Raw genomic sequence first — 18,112 nt, 5'->3', positions numbered from 1 at the left:
ACGCAGACTGAAAGGGACGTTTGGCTGGACGAGTTCACAGGGCTTGTCTTCCGAGACCTTCCGAAGGTTGGGTTTGCCACGTGAGTTGGCTGTGGTGTGGAGCGCTCTGCTGCTGTCGTGAAATGTGACTGGGGGGTGCTACCAAAAACTGGACCTGGCTGGAATAAAACAGGCTGCATCACATTTTAAGTTCATCTAGTTATCACTAAAAACACTGGCCAGTGGCTGTATAACTGAGGCAGAGCTTTCAAAAGAAAGTCAGTGCTTGCTTAGTCAGCTAAGTGATTTTCCAACTGGAGTTACCAGAAATACTGTAAACGTTGTGTTTATTTTCCATTTTCTCTCTCTTGCGTTACTTGGCATGTTTGATTCTCTTTATTTGCTGTGGTCTCAATGTGTGTATATATAACAGGGTGTCTTAGTTTTATTTTCAAGTAGTGCAATAAATAATTCATCTTAAATATAACTTGATGATTGGTGCTACAAATAAATTGAACTCGAGTAATTTTAGTAATTGTGGGCCACAGAAAGAGGCAAAAAAGGAAGCATATTTTTGTATTTTGTTATGCTCTCTGAAAGGAGCAGAAGCATAATTTCTATCATTAATCATCTAATGCACTTCCATTGATTTTCTTTTTAATAGAAAATGAAAGTAAAAGCAATTCAAAACCTATAATAATGTTAGAAAAAAAGGGAAAAATTGTGAAAGATTCCTTAGACTGATTGCATAATGCGGAAGCACTCAGATTGCAGTTATTCTCTGGCCAAAGTAAATTTGAAACATTAAAAAATCATATTATTTTGTCTTTCTAGCCAGGCAGAGTGTGAACCTCTTGCAATAAGAAAACACTTGTATTAAAATGAAAATGGTGCTAGACGTTAATGTATCAATCCCGTGTTCTGCATTCATTGTGCGGGTGGGAGGAGGAATGGGCTTTCTGGCAATGTATTTCTCTCCTACTTGTCCTTAAACAGTGGGCAGTCTTGGCTCACAGCTGAGGGAGAACTAAAACATCGGGTCACATAGCTTGGCAAATCGAAAGATTCAAATCATATATTCCCAACCAAATAATTGATAACCTTATCCATAATTATCAAAGAAAAATTGTACTCCAAGAAGTAAAATGGAACAGAGGTGAGTCCAGTTTAAGACGTTAAATGACCGACGTCAGCCTGCACTGATTTTACTGGTTTTAATATGCAGCCTTGGACGTATTTAATCCCTTTCAGACAAACCGCGCCGTGCTCGTGCTCGTGCTGTGGTGTTGGCTGGGAGGCTCTGGGCCATGAAGAGTGAACGGTGTGGGAGGGACGTGCTCCTCTGGTGTGCAGACCTTGCGTACAGACCTCTTCATCCCTTTCCATCTGGTGAATGCCGATGAGATGTAGCCGCAGAGGAGCTCTATGGTTGGGTCAGACACACGCACACGGGGATGGCTGCCCTGGCTGGGGCTGCGCTGGAGGTGACCTTCCGCCACCCCAGAAAGCTGCAGCTGGCACTCGTCTTCTTCTGAGGCTCCTGTACCTAGATTAACCTGTCTTTTTCTCCATGTACACGTCTTATTGTGGAAAGGCTGCAGAGAGCAACCAACCCGAAGAGCAGCTGAAACATGCACCTTTACCTTGAGAAGGATCTTCACAATTTTGCATGGGTTTTTTTTCTTCCCTTCTAACTCTGTCGCTTTCCCCTGTTACAGTCTCTTTTCCATGCTAATGCTCTGTGCCCAACTTTTCTGCCCAATTCTTCCCTGACCCCTTTTCATGCAAATCATTTCAGTTGCTTTCCTTTATCTTTTCAGTTGGTATTTACCATCTTTATTGCTTCCCAGCCTCACCTCGGGCTCCTGTGTTTTGTTTATGGTGCAGGTTGGTTGGGGTCCGTGTTTATTCAGCGCTCTGTTTGCTCCGTGGCATTTGTTAGCCCTTTAGCACTACTGTCAATATCATTAATAATTACAAAATGGGATACCGGTGATCTCAGAGGCAGTTTTCCTCCTGTGTAACTAGTTGTTCCAGCTCTTCCTCAGTTATTTTTGAGATTTGTGTCTGTGATGTCCTTCCTGGCATCATTTGTTCTTTTCCTCAGACTTATTTTTAATGGTTATCTTATGGGTTGCTTCTGGAAGTCCAGAGTTTGGACACACTTCACTGCAGGGAGTGCTGCTGCATCCAAGGGGGCTGTCACAGTGACGACGTGACGTGTGTTTGTGTCCTTACAGAATCAGGACCTTAGACTTAAACCTGAGTCTCAGCATAGCCTTATCTTACATCTTGTATTATGTCTGCTCTGGTCTCCGTCTATAATTAGGGGTTGCATTAACATACCAAGAATAACATAAAATATTCCACCTGGGATTTTGGAGAAACTCATTCTAAGTATAAAGGAGCATCAATACAGAAAATAAATGAGGTCATCATGAGTTATGAGGCTGTGCTTGTAGTCGGCAAGTCTGGATCCTTAAAGTTTTCTTCTTTTTTTTTTTCTGACGTATTATCCCTAAACTCCCTTTTCACTTATCAATAGTGATTTGTGTAAGAAATGATATGTTATTGTGTTACATTGAAGGATAATGAGAATAATTATGCAACACAAAATGAGAATTTTTCTGAACAATGAGAAGGTAAACAGCTACATTAAAATAATACCCTTGATTTTACGTGCTGGCAGTGATGACACATTCTTAGAATTTGAAGCCAGAGATGATTATTACATTGTTGTCCGCACCTCTTGGATGTAGACTTCTTGTCTAGCCTCATCGGTCATCCTGTTGTTCCTCTACTAAGTGCAGTCATTTAATTTACACTACTGCGTAGCTTTAGTTTTAGTGTTTGGCCTGAGTGTACTTTCCTGGAATTATCAGTCATTGTTTTCAGATGTTCTAATGACATTTAATTCCAGGGTTTTGAAACCACTAATTTAGGTTTCCCAAATTGAAGTGCCATGGTACAATATAATTTTTCTGGTTGGTAGTTGATATTCTCACTCCTCAGCTTTTTACCCCGTGGAAACTGTTGAGATGCATTTTTAAAGGAGAATTGATTATAACTTTGGTAAATGAATATGATTACCAAGACTGTCTGTAATTGGATTTTTACTTAAGAGGAACCATATTTATGTTATCTTTCCTTATTGGATGCAATGCTGTGCCTGTAATATTTCTTTCTCAATACACACTCCTTTTGTTCGGACTGTCTGTAGTGCTCTCAAGTCAGGCACGTGTCTCCTGGGAGCACTTGAGTTCCCCGGTTTGATGCTGACACGCGTCTTTGGTGGGGATGTAATGTCGTCTCAGGATGCATTCAGCGCGTCTGCAGTTTGGCAGCATACAAACGTTTGATTTCACCGTGTAAAAGTTTATAGGAGGAATGTCTGCTATTTACTTTTAATTTAAGATAAATGTAGTTAAAGAATATAGCTTCCATATGTTTCTACGTGCCGTATGCTAAGATGATGGCATACAAATATACTCTTGTGAGTGTAAATATAAAACAAGGAGACAGAGACAGCCGTACGGAATGTCCTGCCAGCAGTCCTTGTTCAGTATCCCGACAGGACCCGGTACTGGCAGAAAGGGAAAATTTCCTCCCCAGACTGTGCGTTTAACACCTTGACTTATGCCTTGGAGCAGAGCGGTTGCATCTGCAGCTATTGCATTGCTCATATTAATCGCTACCTTTTGATGGCACCTTACCGGGTGTATCCACACTGGCTGTTAAACAACTCCAGCCCTGCCCTGAAAAAAACATATTTTCTTTTGGCATTTTAAACCTGGTTACCTTTCAGTTTAATTCATGATCTTGTTTTTATTGTTACAAGAGAAGATATACTTTTTTTCTCGTTTTGTTTTGGGTTTTTTTTTGTGCCAGCCATTGTTTTGTATCAACAGAACTGCATTAAATTGTCACCCTGGAGCTTGGCCCCAAGTGTTTAATTCCAATTTGCTGGCGTTGACTGGTAGTAATAGGAAAGAATAGTGAGAGTTCAAAAGGAAATCCTGCATTTTCCCTCTTAGTGGGAATCAATATTATAATTCAAAACCCTTAATCTGGCAGTGTCCTGTTATTAGCTGTTTATCTTTCATATGTTTGTGTCCATTTTAAATGCTGCAGAGACGGTAGAAATCACACATTATGTCTAGGAGGTATTTATTGTTACGATGTGATTTATTTATTTTTTCTTTCGTCTGTGCATAGGGCTGCAAACGGACTGCATTTGCCCTCCGGTGGTATCCCACTTATAAAAAAAAAAAAAAAACAAAAGAGAAGTTGACATAGCAGAAATGGCTTTGCGGTATAAGTTTATTTAAAACCATTGTGACAGAACTGAGGATTACGGGGAAATATTTTTTATGCAACACAAACCAATCAGTAGTTTGAAACCACCGAGGATAAATAATTTTAGTAACTTTCCTGAAGCTCCACTGAAAACAAATTTGTCTCATTCTGTTTTCAGAAGTGCCTGTATTTGGAAATATTTTTTTCTTATAAGTCAAAGCTAACTTAACGGGGAAATAAGTTCGCAGCAGGTAGAAATGAGGTGACTAGTTCCTGACCAAACCACGGGAGTGCATCTGACATCTCTGCAGCTTCCTGCCTGGTCCTTCTCCATCCATTAAAATGCCCTAATGGACATTTGGTTTATTATTTCATTTATTTTAGCAGTTCGTGCTGAACTATAACAGACATAGTGTAAGCGTGTAGCAGAACTCTGCCATTTCTTGTGTGACGTGCTGTAAAGTCATTGTCATGTCTTGAGTGACATGCTGTAAAGATCAGGCCCATGAAGCTCAGGCTTTTGAAGATAATTCAGCTCAAACTGAAGAAGTCATGCCTTGACATCGTCTTGGAAGATGCTTGCAGGCTCTCGAGTGGACATGAATTGCCTCCTCACCTGGCTGAAATGCATTGTATTGCTTAGGCCAACCTGAGGAGGTGTGGGGTTTTGGTGTGGAAGGCTACCAGATGTTCACGGCTGGCATTTTATTTTGTGCATGTGAAACAAGAAGTGCCCGTTCTGCCAGCAAAGTGATGCAGCTGTCACTAGGGTCACCAAAGAGGTGCTCCTCTGGGCCCACAAGCTTGGTAATAACACCGTTGGCATTGATAAGTGTGAAAGTCCAGGAGAGTGGGAAGCAAGAGGAATGTTCGCTCTTTAGGTAGTGTTTTAGGCATCAAAAAAAGCTTTTTGGATGCCTTGCTCTTTGGCTGCTGCCTGCTCTCCGTGCTGACACTGAGGCTTTGTTGGTCTGTCAGGAATGACCTGATTGAGTTACCAGGATCTGCGCTTATAAAAATTCCTGAAGTAGAGAAGAGAAGCAATTCTGTATTTTCAACTACCGGCCTGTCCCCAGTCACCTCACAGCAGATCCACCTGTTCTCCTTTAGCTCTTATGTCTCTTACTAGACTATCCGTTATATTTTCTTCTCTTCAACTTCCTCTTGGCTCTATGCTTATACATGTATAATCCACTATATTATTTGTTGTTTTAATTTAACTTTCCTCTGCCCATGTTTATTTTTGACACTAATTTCTGAGCTCCATGGTCTCTGTGCGATATTTGCCCTGATCTCATGTGTCATAGAATGGTTTGGGTTGGAAGGGACGTTAAAGATCATCCAGTTCCAACCTGCTGCCCTGGGCAGGGACACCTCCCACTAGACCAGGCTGCTCAAAGCCTTATCCATCACTTTTAGCATCTAAATAACCTCAGCAAACTCAGTGAGTTATTTGTATGCTTAAAATTAAGGACATTTGTGGAGAAGATCGGGCCATCAGACAATAACTCATTGCAGCGTGGAGCGTCTGGTTTAACATCGATATTTTGAAGTTCCATCACTTGTGTTGCCATTAGTAAATGCCAGGAATGAATTGTGGTCTTCTGTCAGATGGTAGTAAACATTGCAACATGACGGTTTATTATGCAATTGCAAATATTGCTTCATGGGGCTGGCAGCGCAGGATATTGTTCACGTCCCCCTGGACGCTAGCGGGTGTAGTGATGCTGAGAAGATGGTTTGTGTACGCTTGGCTGTACTTCATGTGGCCACGTTTGTGTTGCCCAATCTTTGGTGTCCTTGCTGAAGGTAATGAGGCTACACAGACCTTGGGCATCAGAGCCTATTACTTGTTTAACCTTCCAGGAGAGGGCAATTACCCCACTTTCCCGTACAGAGTGGTGACCTCTGTCCTCGCGCTCTCGTAATTGAGAAGGGGAAGGTCTCCGAGTTTCTGGCTGCCGGAGTTGAGAGATATAAGGGTCACAAGGATTGAAAGTGAAAGGCAAGGATCAGCAATTTAGAGGTAGTTATTAATATGCTGATTTACTGTCACTTGAGTCTAAAGAGACTTTTAACAATTGCTTGCCTTTTGCACGCTCTTCAAAATGCTGATTTTTTCCTTAGAAATCTAATTACATTTTAATGAGATTTTTTTTTTTATTTCTAGGCGGTTGCCAACCCATCCCTTGCTCTCATACAGTACTGTAGGTAAAAACCAAAAATCATGTGTATTCATTGCAGAGTTACACCCCAGTAAATCCTTTAACTGTGAGAAAACAGAGAGTTATTTTTCCCTTTTCCTTCACGCACTCCCAGTTACATTAAGTGCTGGCGGCAAGGAAAAATATACGCAGCCTCAAAACCCCAAATTATTTAGGAATCTCCATAAAATAATATCACAGGTTGTTAAAGTTAAATAATAAAATCTGGATTAAATAATTTCATCATTCTTTGTGGTACAATGCGTGTACTTGCCTGAATCAGAGAGCCTGACATGACTAAACTCTTGGGCCCAAATTCAATTCCTAACCCTGTCCCTGATTTTATTGCTTTAATCAAGTCGTGACCTATCTTTGCCTCGGTTAACCTACAATGTAGGGTATAAATAACCTATAAACTTTGAGATTTTGCGAGATTTAATTATTATTAATGAAATGAAAGACTCCGTGATGTGCAGGTTATTTTTATTTATTACAATCACTTATTGTTAATTCACTGAAACAGTAGCAAGTTTTATTATAGGCTTCCTGTGACTCAGATTTATACATTAATACTTTTGTCCTCCATCATGGCTACACAATGCCATTATCCACTTTGAAAAATTAATTATCACAGTCCAAAAAAGGACAGGGGTGTCGAAGGCAAAGGGCATTGACCTAAAATAAAACTGGGGGCAAATCAGTGCATCTAAGTCCTGGGCTGTGCTCTTGCAAACCCTGTTGGACTCTGGCCTGGACCCAAAGGCATCTACGTCCAAATTCAGAGACTTCAGCCGCAGCTGCGGTCAGTCCATCAGCCCTATGCCTGATGTTCCCTGTTGCCACGGCCCAGTCTTAGAGAAAGCTTTGGGCAGGGGACCAGAGGAGGGCATGGCATTTGAAGGTGGGCTGCAGCAGCCTCGCTCGAGCTGCGTGTGGTGGTGACACTCGGCACGTGCGCAGGGGCTCTGCCTCTGCCCGAGCGTGAAGGCGCTTCAGGTCAGGTGGAGCTGGGCAGAGTGACACTGTCCTCAGCTAAGACCCACACAGCAGTTGTTTCTTGGTGTTTTTCTGTTAATGGATCCATTTGGTAGCGCACCGTAAAGTAGCCTTGTAGTAAAGTGCAGCAGCTGTAGCCCCTTTCTACCATGGCTATAGGCTGGACACTCATGCCTTTCCTCCTAAACATCTCTGTTTATGCAAGAGACTCACAAGTTTGTGTGGCCAGAGAGAGGGAGAGCATGAGGGGTAGCACAATGTTTAGGGAACTCAGTTTGGAGGGGACAGACCTGGTGTTTACACCTTGCTGCAAGAAGCATTTAGCTGTGGCATCTGCTGCTCAGGCAGAGCAGAGGTCACCACTCTCTGGGAAAGTTGCTCTGACCGTTGTTCCCTTCATCTGAAATACGGAAAAGATGGCAGTTTTGGAGAAGGAAGCTTTTTCATGTATTTTTTAGGGTTTTTTTTCCACTTTGAAGGAGTTTCAGTTCTGTGGGTAGTGTGTGCGTCACAGCTTGGGAATCCTGGCCTCGAACAAATACACTTTATGGCACGTAGCTGCAGTATTATATATTTTCTTTTTTGGTCACACAATGTATCATTGGTTAAACTCTTGCCCCAACCCTTAAAATGACAGCCTCCTTGAGCCTATTGCATTTATATCATTGTTTAGATAACACGTTGCTCAAACAAGAATGTCTCTTTATGGTTTTGTGAAGCTTCTAGCGCATCTTTGAGTGACTTATGAACAACAATCTAAAACTTTATCCTGTTAACCCAGGAGAGTGAATCTCATAGAACACAAGTACTGACTGCATAGAGTATAATACAATATATGTAACAATATAAAGATTTCTGTACCTTTCCTTTCCAGCTGTTACGTGCTTGTCAGAGTACGACGACTCTGCTGATGTCAGTGACTGCATGCAGTGGGCAGGAGCCATGCCGTCTCTTGTACAGGAGTGTCACGTTCCCTGCAAAGACGACTGCACATTTACCCCCTGGTCTAAATTTACAGCATGCTCCTTTGACTGTGAATCAACTAGAAGTAGGAGACGGTCACTCACAGGTAAAATCTTTTATAGTATTTATCTGATAACAATACTTGCGAATGATGCCTTGCATATATTGGTGGACTGGTGGGGTTTGGGGAAAATCTAGATGGAACAGGGATCATTTTAACTGGTTTTTGATCCGATACTGATCATTGCCTCCTTTATGCACACACATTTTGGTATGAGAATAACGCAGGAAAACTCAGTGGTGGACAGACATTTTTAGACATAAACATTAGACATAAACCAAATAAAACAGTAACTATCATAGAATGGTTTGGGTTGAAAGGGACCTTAAAGATCATCCAGTTCCAACCCCCCTGCCATGGGCGGAGACACCTCCCACCAGACCAGGCTGCTCAAAGCCCCATCCAGCCTGGCCTTGAACACCTCCAGGGATGGGGCAGCCACAGCTTCTCTGGGCAACCTGTTCCAGTGTCTCACCACCCTCACAGTAAAGAATTTCTTCCTAGTATCTAATCTAAATCTCTTCTCTTTCAGTTTAAAACCATTACCCCTCATTCTATCACTACACTCCCTGATCAAGAGTCCCTCCCCATCTTTAGGCCTCCTTTAGGTACTGGAAGGGGCTATAAGGTCTCCCTGGAGCCTTCTCTTCTCCAGGCTGAACAGCCCCAACTCTCTCAGCCTGACCTCACAGCAGAGGTGCTCCAGCCTCTGATCATCTTTGTGGCCTCCTCTGGACCCGCTCCAACAGGTCTGTGTCCTTCTTATGTTGGCAGCCCCAGAGCTGGACGTAGTAGTAGAGGCCCTCATCCTGCTGGCCATGCTTGTTTTGATGCAGGCCAGGATATGGTTGGCTTCCTAGGCTACAAACGCATATTGCCAGCTCATGTTGAGCTTATCAGCCAGCATCCCCAAGTCCTTCTCCTCAGGGCTGCTCTCAAGCCATTCTCTGCTCAGCCTGTATTTGTGCTTGGGATTGCTTGAACCTGGTCTTCTCCTACAGTGGTCTTCTCCTACAGTCTCCTCATTCTCCCAGTCCCTGCCTTTGCCTTCTGTGACTTGGGCAGTGTGACTAGAGCACTTGCCAGTGAAAACCAAGGCAAAAAAGTCTTTGAGTACCTCAGCCTTCTCCATATCCTGGGTGACCAGGTCTGTCGTTTTCTTCTGGAGAGGGCCCACATTTTTCCTAGTCTTCTAGTTGGTGATAAAATCACCAACGTACCTATAGAAGCTTTTCTTGTTGCCCTTGACATCCCTGGCCAGATTTTATTCTGTCATAGTTTTAGCTTTCCTAACCCGATCCTTGACTGCTTGGGCAATTTCTCTGTATTCCTCCCAGGCTTCCTGTCCTTGCTTCCACCCTCTCTATGCTATGCATTGTGCAATTTTATCGGACCCGTTACTCTGGGAAGCATATGGCAAATACGTATACAAGAATTAAGATCAGTGTGATTTTCTGTTTAAGACTGTTGAAATCTGGATGAAGTTAAAATCTGTGAGTTTTGTGCTCAGCAGTATCTGGTAGTTCAACAGGGCAAATTAATACCATGAATAAAGAAAAAACAGTATCGTTAAAACACCTCTGTTTGGTCTTTTATATGTATTTGTTAAACACTCTAGTTGAAACCATTTCATAGAGCGGTCTCCCATACTTGTTGTCATAGTTTGTTATTATGTTATTTCAATGCCGACGAAACTGAAAAGCTTTAAAACTCTATATAACATTAACAGTTTGGAACTGCTTGTTTTGTTAGGAGTTGTCTTCCCCCACGCACGTAACTAAATCAAATCAAAATGAATTATACTGTTTTCAGAAGGTTTACAAGAAATTTACTGTTATTGTTATCCTGAACACTCACATCTTTTCATATTTCCGTGTTGTGTTTGAGAGCTTTGGTGTAGCTGGCTTGAGTTTGCTCCGTTAATAGGGGTGAAACTTCAAAGACTTCTACTATGGAGTAAAGCACTAACATTTCTGTAAAAATATCTGCTGCGATAATGCCTGGGAGGTGAATGGCAGCAAACTATGGTGGCTACCACTGCTCCTTTCTTCTAGGCTCGCTTGTACCTGGCTGCACGGCTGTCTTGTTATTCAGTTTGTTACCATTGGAACGATCCAAGGTTTTAGCAACTAACAATTACAGTATACAGACATAATGGCTTCAAGCTGCCGTTCATCAGTATGGCTCATTAAAGGATAAAGATTTCCCTTTTACATAAAAATCATTATTATACAATGCTCTATTGTTTCTGCCAAAGAGCGTATTCTAAAATGTTCCCTATGTCAGTGCCTGTATGTTTTTAGTAGTAGAAATCCTCTGTGCCTATCAGAGTAACAGGTGCCTGTTCTTATATAAAATATGTAGGAATTAAGCGAATACTTACTTCCAGGTAGTTTTAAATCTGAATTTTCTTTATGAGCATCTGTGATAGTTACAAAAGAATATGGTCCTACCTATCCCCTTTCTTAGTCCATTCTACGTCAGACATCGATCCATTCAAGTAAGAGGACCAAAACCAGTTTCTGATATTCAGGTTTTGATGTCTTGTCTCCTCACCCGCGCTGCAATTGTGACCAAACACCACCAGTCTCTCCCATACGACCTTGCTGGGTTTCCTTCCTCCTGCCGGGAAGGAGCTCATGGTCTCAGCCCGCTTCCAGCAAAGGTGTCCTGAAAAGCAAGTGGTGAACGAGGAGGAGGTTTCCCAGGTGATGCTGGGGTGGGGACACCACGGAGAGCAGTGAGGGAGGACCAAATCAGGCAGTTTTGGTTTGGCCACAGTCCAGAAGAAGTGGATGAGATCAGTGTTTAACCTGCCTTGGCATAAAACTTCATGAAAATTGGAGCTGGCCAAAATTCTTGGAAAAATTCTCATCCGTGTGAAGGGTGCTGTTTGGGAAGTCCTTCATGCTGTTAAGACTCCTTTATCCAGTAGTGTTTCACTGTTCTGTAAGTGTGCATGAATTGTACGTCCTTGTTCATCGCTGTGTGTGTCTGCTCAAGTGAATGCTTCGGCTTCATTATAAGAGTTCATTAACAATGTCATTTAGTGGGAATCTGCTAATTGTTTGCTAAGTATTTGCTTGCCTCCCACTCAGTTTTTAATAGCATTATTCATTTCACTTTGTAAGTAATCATAGACTCTACATATAAAATTAGTCATTACTTAAGAAGGTAAAGACTTATTACAGAACATATCAAAATTCAAAGTCATTATAATGAAAACACAGTTTTTAGGTAAGTCTTCAGTTAATTAATACAGTCAGTTAATTTACATTACTCTGGATACAGTGAATTTTCTGTAGGAAGGTGTTTAATTTTGCATATAATTTTTATGTACAGTATGTAGTACCAGGTAATAGTTAACGTATATAATACTTGTTAGTGTTCAGAAATTTAATTTTAAAAAGAAAATACTATTTAATTGAAGCATTTATGTCCTTGAAAATTTTGGCAGTGGTATTTTTAATGCTAATTTCTAAAGCAGTCTGTGAAGATGATAAAAATATCAGCATCACTACTTCTAAAACTAGCTCTTTGTGAAGACCATGGGATGAATGTCACTTTTGCCCTCAAAATAGGGCTTTCATAGCAACTTCGTTAGAGGGAAGATTCCTACAAAGCAGATGGCAAGGCAAGTTGGAAAAAAAGTGTTGTGTAAGTGTGAGATTATTAGCATCCTTACCTGTGTCTGATGTGCTTCCTGTAATAATGGCAAAACATGGGCAAGCCCCAAATTGCCATGTTTACCAATACAATGCAGAACGTGGAGCTGTGCCTATACACTGAGTTGGTGGCTGCTGTCAGCTCGTCGAACATAAAATGCTGGAAATGCCACTAGAGAGCTCCCAGTCTATTCAAAGCCTTTTAAAAGACTTCCCTTTAAGTATGTGGAATTGTACCTCTTATACCTTACCTGAATTTTCTCATAAATATATATATATATAAAAAAAATATAAAAATGCTGTCACTATTTGATTTCTTTGTGTTTATTGTCGCTTTGTACTGGCAAACTTTACATTCCCCAGAACTCTGGAAATGCAATTTTGAAAGAGCTGGGGCTTGAAGGACAGTGATATTAAGGGTCTGCGATCGGTGCCCTTCTCTTTGGAGGTACATGTTTGTATGCAAACAGGTGTTGACGACACCAGCTTGCGCTCCTGCTGACATGTGGTGAAATGACTCTTGGTTCCAGACTAGCAAGAGGGTTGTTGGGTCATAAAACTTATATTTTGTTTTTAGTATCTTATTTGTGTTCAATACCAAAGAGGAAAACATTTTTTTTTGGTGATCAAAGCTTTAAAAACTTTTTGCAAAAGTATTTTTAGCGTGTCCAAGTTCCCCAAGGAACATTTTGAGGCTGAGACACAGATGCGGTTTGTTAGGGAAGATGAATTCTCCCCTTCTGTGCAGATGCGAAATGCAAAGACGTTCCTGAGCTCAGCCGGCATAAAGATTGCTCCACGTCACGTTGACTAAGCTGTGCCAAGACAAGCATTGATCTTATCTTTAGAGGCTGTATACGGACCTTTGTTCCCTGGAGCAGCTGTAGGGATGCAGGGAGCATGAATCCTCTTCTTTACATTCTCTCTCCTTGTAGCGGGGACCTCTTCTCATGCCTAGAAGTCCTCCAGGAGCGGGGCCTGGAGAGTGCGGTTGCAAAGAGCTCTGCCACAGGTTTATTTGAATGCTGCTGCTTCCCGAAGCTACTGAGAGATCTGTAAAGAACCTTCTTTTAAAACCTGTTGAAGGAACAGAGCAAAAGAAAACATTAAACCAAACATAACCATTGAAATGCTTTCCAGCCCTAATAATTTACTGAGGATTATCTTTTCTGTTTTCTTCAAAGCCCAGTTTGTGTGCAGAGTGCATCTTTATCTAATTTGTAAAGTAGCCTCAAAGAAGAAGTTGTGGCTGATGTAGAGTCCTCTGGAAGTTGTCCTGGCAACCATTGATTGCGGGCAAGTAGAGACAAAACAATCAATTTATTTTCATCAGATAATTAGAGAAAGATGATATTATATAAAATTACAAAGCGTTTTCTGGGCAGACCATTACTAGAGTGAGACTTCGCATTTTGCTCCTTGCCCTCCCCATCAAAACAGTATTTCCAACTTCTCTGGTTGCCCCTGGAGATAAATACCTTGTCCTTGCACTCCAGAGCACTGGCAGCAGCTAATAGATGCTTCGGAAACATTCCTGGATATTAACATTCAGATTGTCTTGGTTCTAATGTGTTGAATTCATGCAAGTATAAATAATATGACGTGTTGTTATCAAAAGTAGCAGATGTTAAGCTAACGAACAGATTTCTGCGGTTGGAACAGGGCGAAGCAGAAAGCGAGACAAATGCCAGAATACAGAAGTTTATCCCCAAGTTGAAACTGAGCTGTGCCCCTGCGAGGTGTTTACCTCCCAGCCCCACGGAAACTGGTCCGACTGCATTATCGGAGGAGGTACACCGGAGCCGCAGTTGGGAACGCGATCCCGTGGAGACGCCAAGGAGTGCGGCGAGGGCGTACGACTGCGAGCGATTGCCTGTTACGACAAGACCGGCAGACTCGTGGACCCATCTCGCTGTAGCAGTTCGGGTAAGGAGATTTAAAAAAGCGCACAAGACATGTAAATAGCCCTGGTGCCCAGCACGGTTATCGCTCAACGGTTCCTTTTGGAGCCCATCATAGGTGTGTACCTGTTTACCTGCTGCAACAGCTTTCACAACGTTGCCGTGAGTGTTGAACACCGTTCTTCTAATGTCTCCTTATCGCTCTTATTACTAAGATTTTCCTCAGTATGAGGGTCTGCTGGCATTTCTACAGTGGAAATGAAGTAGAAGAGGGCCAAAGTTGGCTTCACTGTCAGAATACCAGATGCCTTTCTCTTATTTATCTTAAAATCCCATAAAAGTATAAGCTTAGGAGAAGGAGAAAGCTATATTTCAAATAGTGTTTTGTTTGAGGATATTTCCTATTTCAGCTTTTACTTGTTTATAAATTTTTATTCCTGTTCACTCAGTTTGGAGGTGTTTGTACTATTTTTTTTTTTTTTTTTTTCAATTAAAGAATCAGGCATTTTCTTGAGACGATCATATTTAATTACAAAAACCCTGTGATGTCACCGGCTGTCGCGCACGCCCAGTACACATGACTTCTGCAACCAGTGCTCTCATCCTTGCAGTTTTGTCCCAGTCTCAAACTCAAATTGATTCCCAGCGTATATTCCAGTGTCACTGCTTGCTGGGGCCCTGGGCTGTGGTTCTGTCCCCTTACATTTCACATATAATCAAACAGAAATTGGGCAGAATTAGAAGTAGAGCAAGCAAGAAATGTCATTCCATCTGGATATTTTTTCTCAGTTTCCACGATTTGCAGTTCGTTGCGTTTCATTACGCTAAATTAATTTACAGACGAAAGCCTTTGTTTTAGGAGCAAATTCTGTACTTGCGCTGCCCCCAAATCACAAATGCTCTCTGACTCCCAGTCAAAAAACTTGGGACCCCACACAATGTGATGTAGTAGGTTGGAAGACTGCTGGTGAGCTATGTGATGGGAGAGGGAGAAATGATGTCTCAGGAGGAGATTAAGTAATACCACAGGAACCATTAATGTTCCTGAGTATATAAGGGAGCAGAGAAAGCAGTGGGGCTGCTCTGTGGAGGGTCTTTGGGATGAGGATCAGCAGCCTGAGTTGCATGTACTAAAAGGAGGAAAAAACCCACCCTAAGGAAGTGATTCAGTCCTGGAGTGAATTCCTCTCGCAGCTGTTGATGGCTGTTCCAGCTGGCTGCACGGATTCATAAAGCAGCTTTCCGTGGTTTGTGTTTCGACAATGTGCTGTTGTACCAATTGATTATGCCTCTGCGGCCCATGGAGGAGGAATGCTATACCTTTCCCCCACAACATTACCTTTTCTTCTGCAAAAAGGGAGCTGTCGTTGGGTTTTGAAAGGTGGGTTTGCCTGTGCCGTGACTTGCTTTTTTGAAAAACTCAGGGTTTTTATCACTATTAAAAAGAGGAGGTTGTCTATGTGTGGGGCTTTTCTGAATAACCTTGAAGTGTGTTTTCTGTCAGTGATATTTATGTGGCATTTTTAATGGTCCGGCTTCTCTTAGGGAGGGTAGTAGGGAGTCGTAGCTCAAGGGGATTATTGTTGGCTTTCTTGTCTTCAGCTTTTTATCCAAGCAGAAATGATTGCAACACGACCCCGGCCCAGGACCCATGTAGGAGGCCAGAGGGATGGTCAGTACTGTACCGCAGAGCCCCAGCGTTTGCCCTTCCTCCCGCGTTCCAGTTACAGAGTGCTCTGAAGACATTTAGGTTTGGAAGTGGGATGTAAAGGAGGGGTGAGATGTTTCCACCTTCTGAGTGCCCCCTAAGAGTTCCCCTAAGGGTGAACTGTGAATCTCTGGCCAGACCCCTGTTTAATATTCAGGATGTACAAACTCCTAATTACTACCCAGTGTTGAACACCTTCTGTTCCCTGCACGGCGAGGGGGAAAGCAGCATTGCCTCACTCTCCAGAGGACACAGGTATTTTGGTGACTTTGGGTGTAGAGTGCCCAAAAGTGGGCAGAAAGCTCCACAGGCTCCACTTCCATCACTTGGGACCTGCCTTCCAACCAGAGCAGTTAAATAAAGATAAGCCCAATATTTATGGGCTCTACAGCTGGTAGCTTTCAAAATGTACTTCTGAACACAATATTGAATTAGTGATAGAAACAAATCATTATCCAATTAATAATTAGCAGAATGTTACTCAACCATAATAGAGAAGAGCAAATTGCAGAAGCATGCAGAATTGCTAAGTCCTGAGAAATTATTCATGACGGTTCTTTTTTTTTTTTTTTAAGCAGCTCAGTTTGTCTTGCTCACAATTAATACGAGGTGACCTTTTGACATTTGCTAGCTGACCTTATTTACGGCTAATTAAGCCATTGCCTTATATATTGAACGCCAGTCACTGTGATATCTAGGTGTTGTTCTTGCTTTATGAGCTGTAGGGGCAAGCGTGTTCCTCTTCTCTTTGTTTCAGGTCTTCTGACTTCTCTTTGTTTCCTGCTCTTTTCCTGTTGCAGGACAGTGCAAAAGGAAAAGTTCCTTTCCCTCGAACCAGGGCAGAAGTGAGAAGTTGTAAGACTCAGACCTCAGTTCTTTGCTAGATCCTTTTGAAGAACTTTTACAAAGTGTAGAAAGACAGATGTAAGGCTGCAAACTTTGCCTTAGAAGTAGAGGTAAGTTTGTCCCAGACTTGATAATGCCATGAGTGCAAGGTATGGGGCAATAAAAATGGTGTGGAATAGAATAGGTCTGTCTGTCGCTTTTCTCAAGAGCAAGCTCTGGGCTCTTGCCTTCTCGCAGCAATGATTTCCACTTTCCCTGACTGAAACCTGGCTGTTGCACTTACCACTTCAGTAGGGTTTAGTTCACTCGTGTCAATGTGACTTATTGTGTGAATGTATCATGGTTATCAAGTGAACGTACTGTGAGTTTCAGTCTAATGTAGAAATTAATCACTGCTCAGAGAGGTTCAGGGGCTGAGGCCCTCATCTAACACTGAGTTTTGTGAGCAATTCTGCATTTGCCACTTGGGGAAAAAAAAAAAAACAACCCAAAAAAAAATTAAAAGTCTGTTGATCTGTATTTTTCAGCAGTCCAGACTCCAACTCTCCTAAGCCTATTATCTGCCAATATCTTAACACTTTAAGCATACCTTCTCAACAGGTAGTGGATTTTCTCCCCATTGGTGTCGTTACCGCATAGAGAGTATCTCGAAGTCCAAAAGCATTCCAGCTGTGCCGTAATGGACATGGACTACTAGCTTGCCTGGTGCTCTACGGTTTCTTCTGTCAGGACCGGAGTCCTGGGGCTGGAGAGACCTCTGCCCTGACCCAGCACAGCTTGTGTGAACACTGAGTCAACTGTAGTGGCTACACAGGTGACACCTTGACTAATTTACCTCTCCTCCCTGCAATTTAATCTTGGGCTAGCTCACGATCATTAGATGTGACAAGCTTAGAAATACAAATCCCAGACTTTTCTGAATTTTATTCCTTTCTACACAAAACCTTTTCTTTGAAGTCCAGAAGAAACATGCAGTAGCTTTTTTTTCATGACTGGCTTTTGTGATTAGTGTACAGCTTTATTTTAGTGATGTTGTCATTTTCCGTGAAGGCCTATCCAAATAAGCTCAAGAAATGAGTGGCTTGCAGTTTCCAGATTGAACTATTTCTTTTTTGCTGGAGTTGGTTCACTCTTCTTTTCCTCCCTTTAATTTGGAAATGCAATTATGAAATTGTAGATAAAGGTGACTAGCTCTAACTCTGTTACAAAAATGTGATTGATAATTTGCCTCAATTTGTCTTCCCATCAGAAGACTGGCTCATACTGTGTTCAGCTCACTGCTAGTCCAGAGCGTCTCCGTTCTCTGGCTGGTGTTTGGAGTATCCTCTTTGGACATTAAATTGTCCTCTTACTTGCCATTCATCGGCTTCTCAGCCTGTCATCCGAGTTCCTTGTACTATTTCTGAATTTCCGCCTCCTTTGTTTTGAATTATTTCATGTAGTTCCTTTGCCTCTCTTTTTGTGTGCTGTGCCAACAGGTTTTTTTTTTTTTT

At 42.1% G+C, this 18,112-nt stretch overlaps 1 protein-coding gene across 7 annotated transcripts in view; it reads left to right on the top strand.

The window, feature by feature from the left end:
* Positions 1–18,112, top strand: part of THSD7B (thrombospondin type 1 domain containing 7B) — a 329,550-nt gene that overhangs the window by 214,009 nt on the left and 97,429 nt on the right. For all 7 annotated transcript variants that reach the window (XR_010071985.1, XM_063341430.1, XM_063341432.1 and 4 more), the window contains 2 exons: positions 8,350–8,544; positions 13,827–14,090. Coding sequence is in view for 6 of the 7 variants with exons in the window: in XM_063341430.1 (XP_063197500.1) it covers positions 8,350–8,544; positions 13,827–14,090 (459 nt within the window). In the remaining variant the exon portion in view is untranslated. The remainder of the gene's footprint in view (positions 1–8,349; positions 8,545–13,826; positions 14,091–18,112) is intronic.

Source organism: Chroicocephalus ridibundus, chromosome 7 (genome assembly GCF_963924245.1).
Source record: "Chroicocephalus ridibundus chromosome 7, bChrRid1.1, whole genome shotgun sequence".
NCBI lineage: Eukaryota > Metazoa > Chordata > Aves > Charadriiformes > Laridae > Chroicocephalus > Chroicocephalus ridibundus.
The sequence above is the reverse complement of the archived record's forward strand: the minus strand, read 5'-3'. Positions and strand labels throughout refer to the sequence as shown.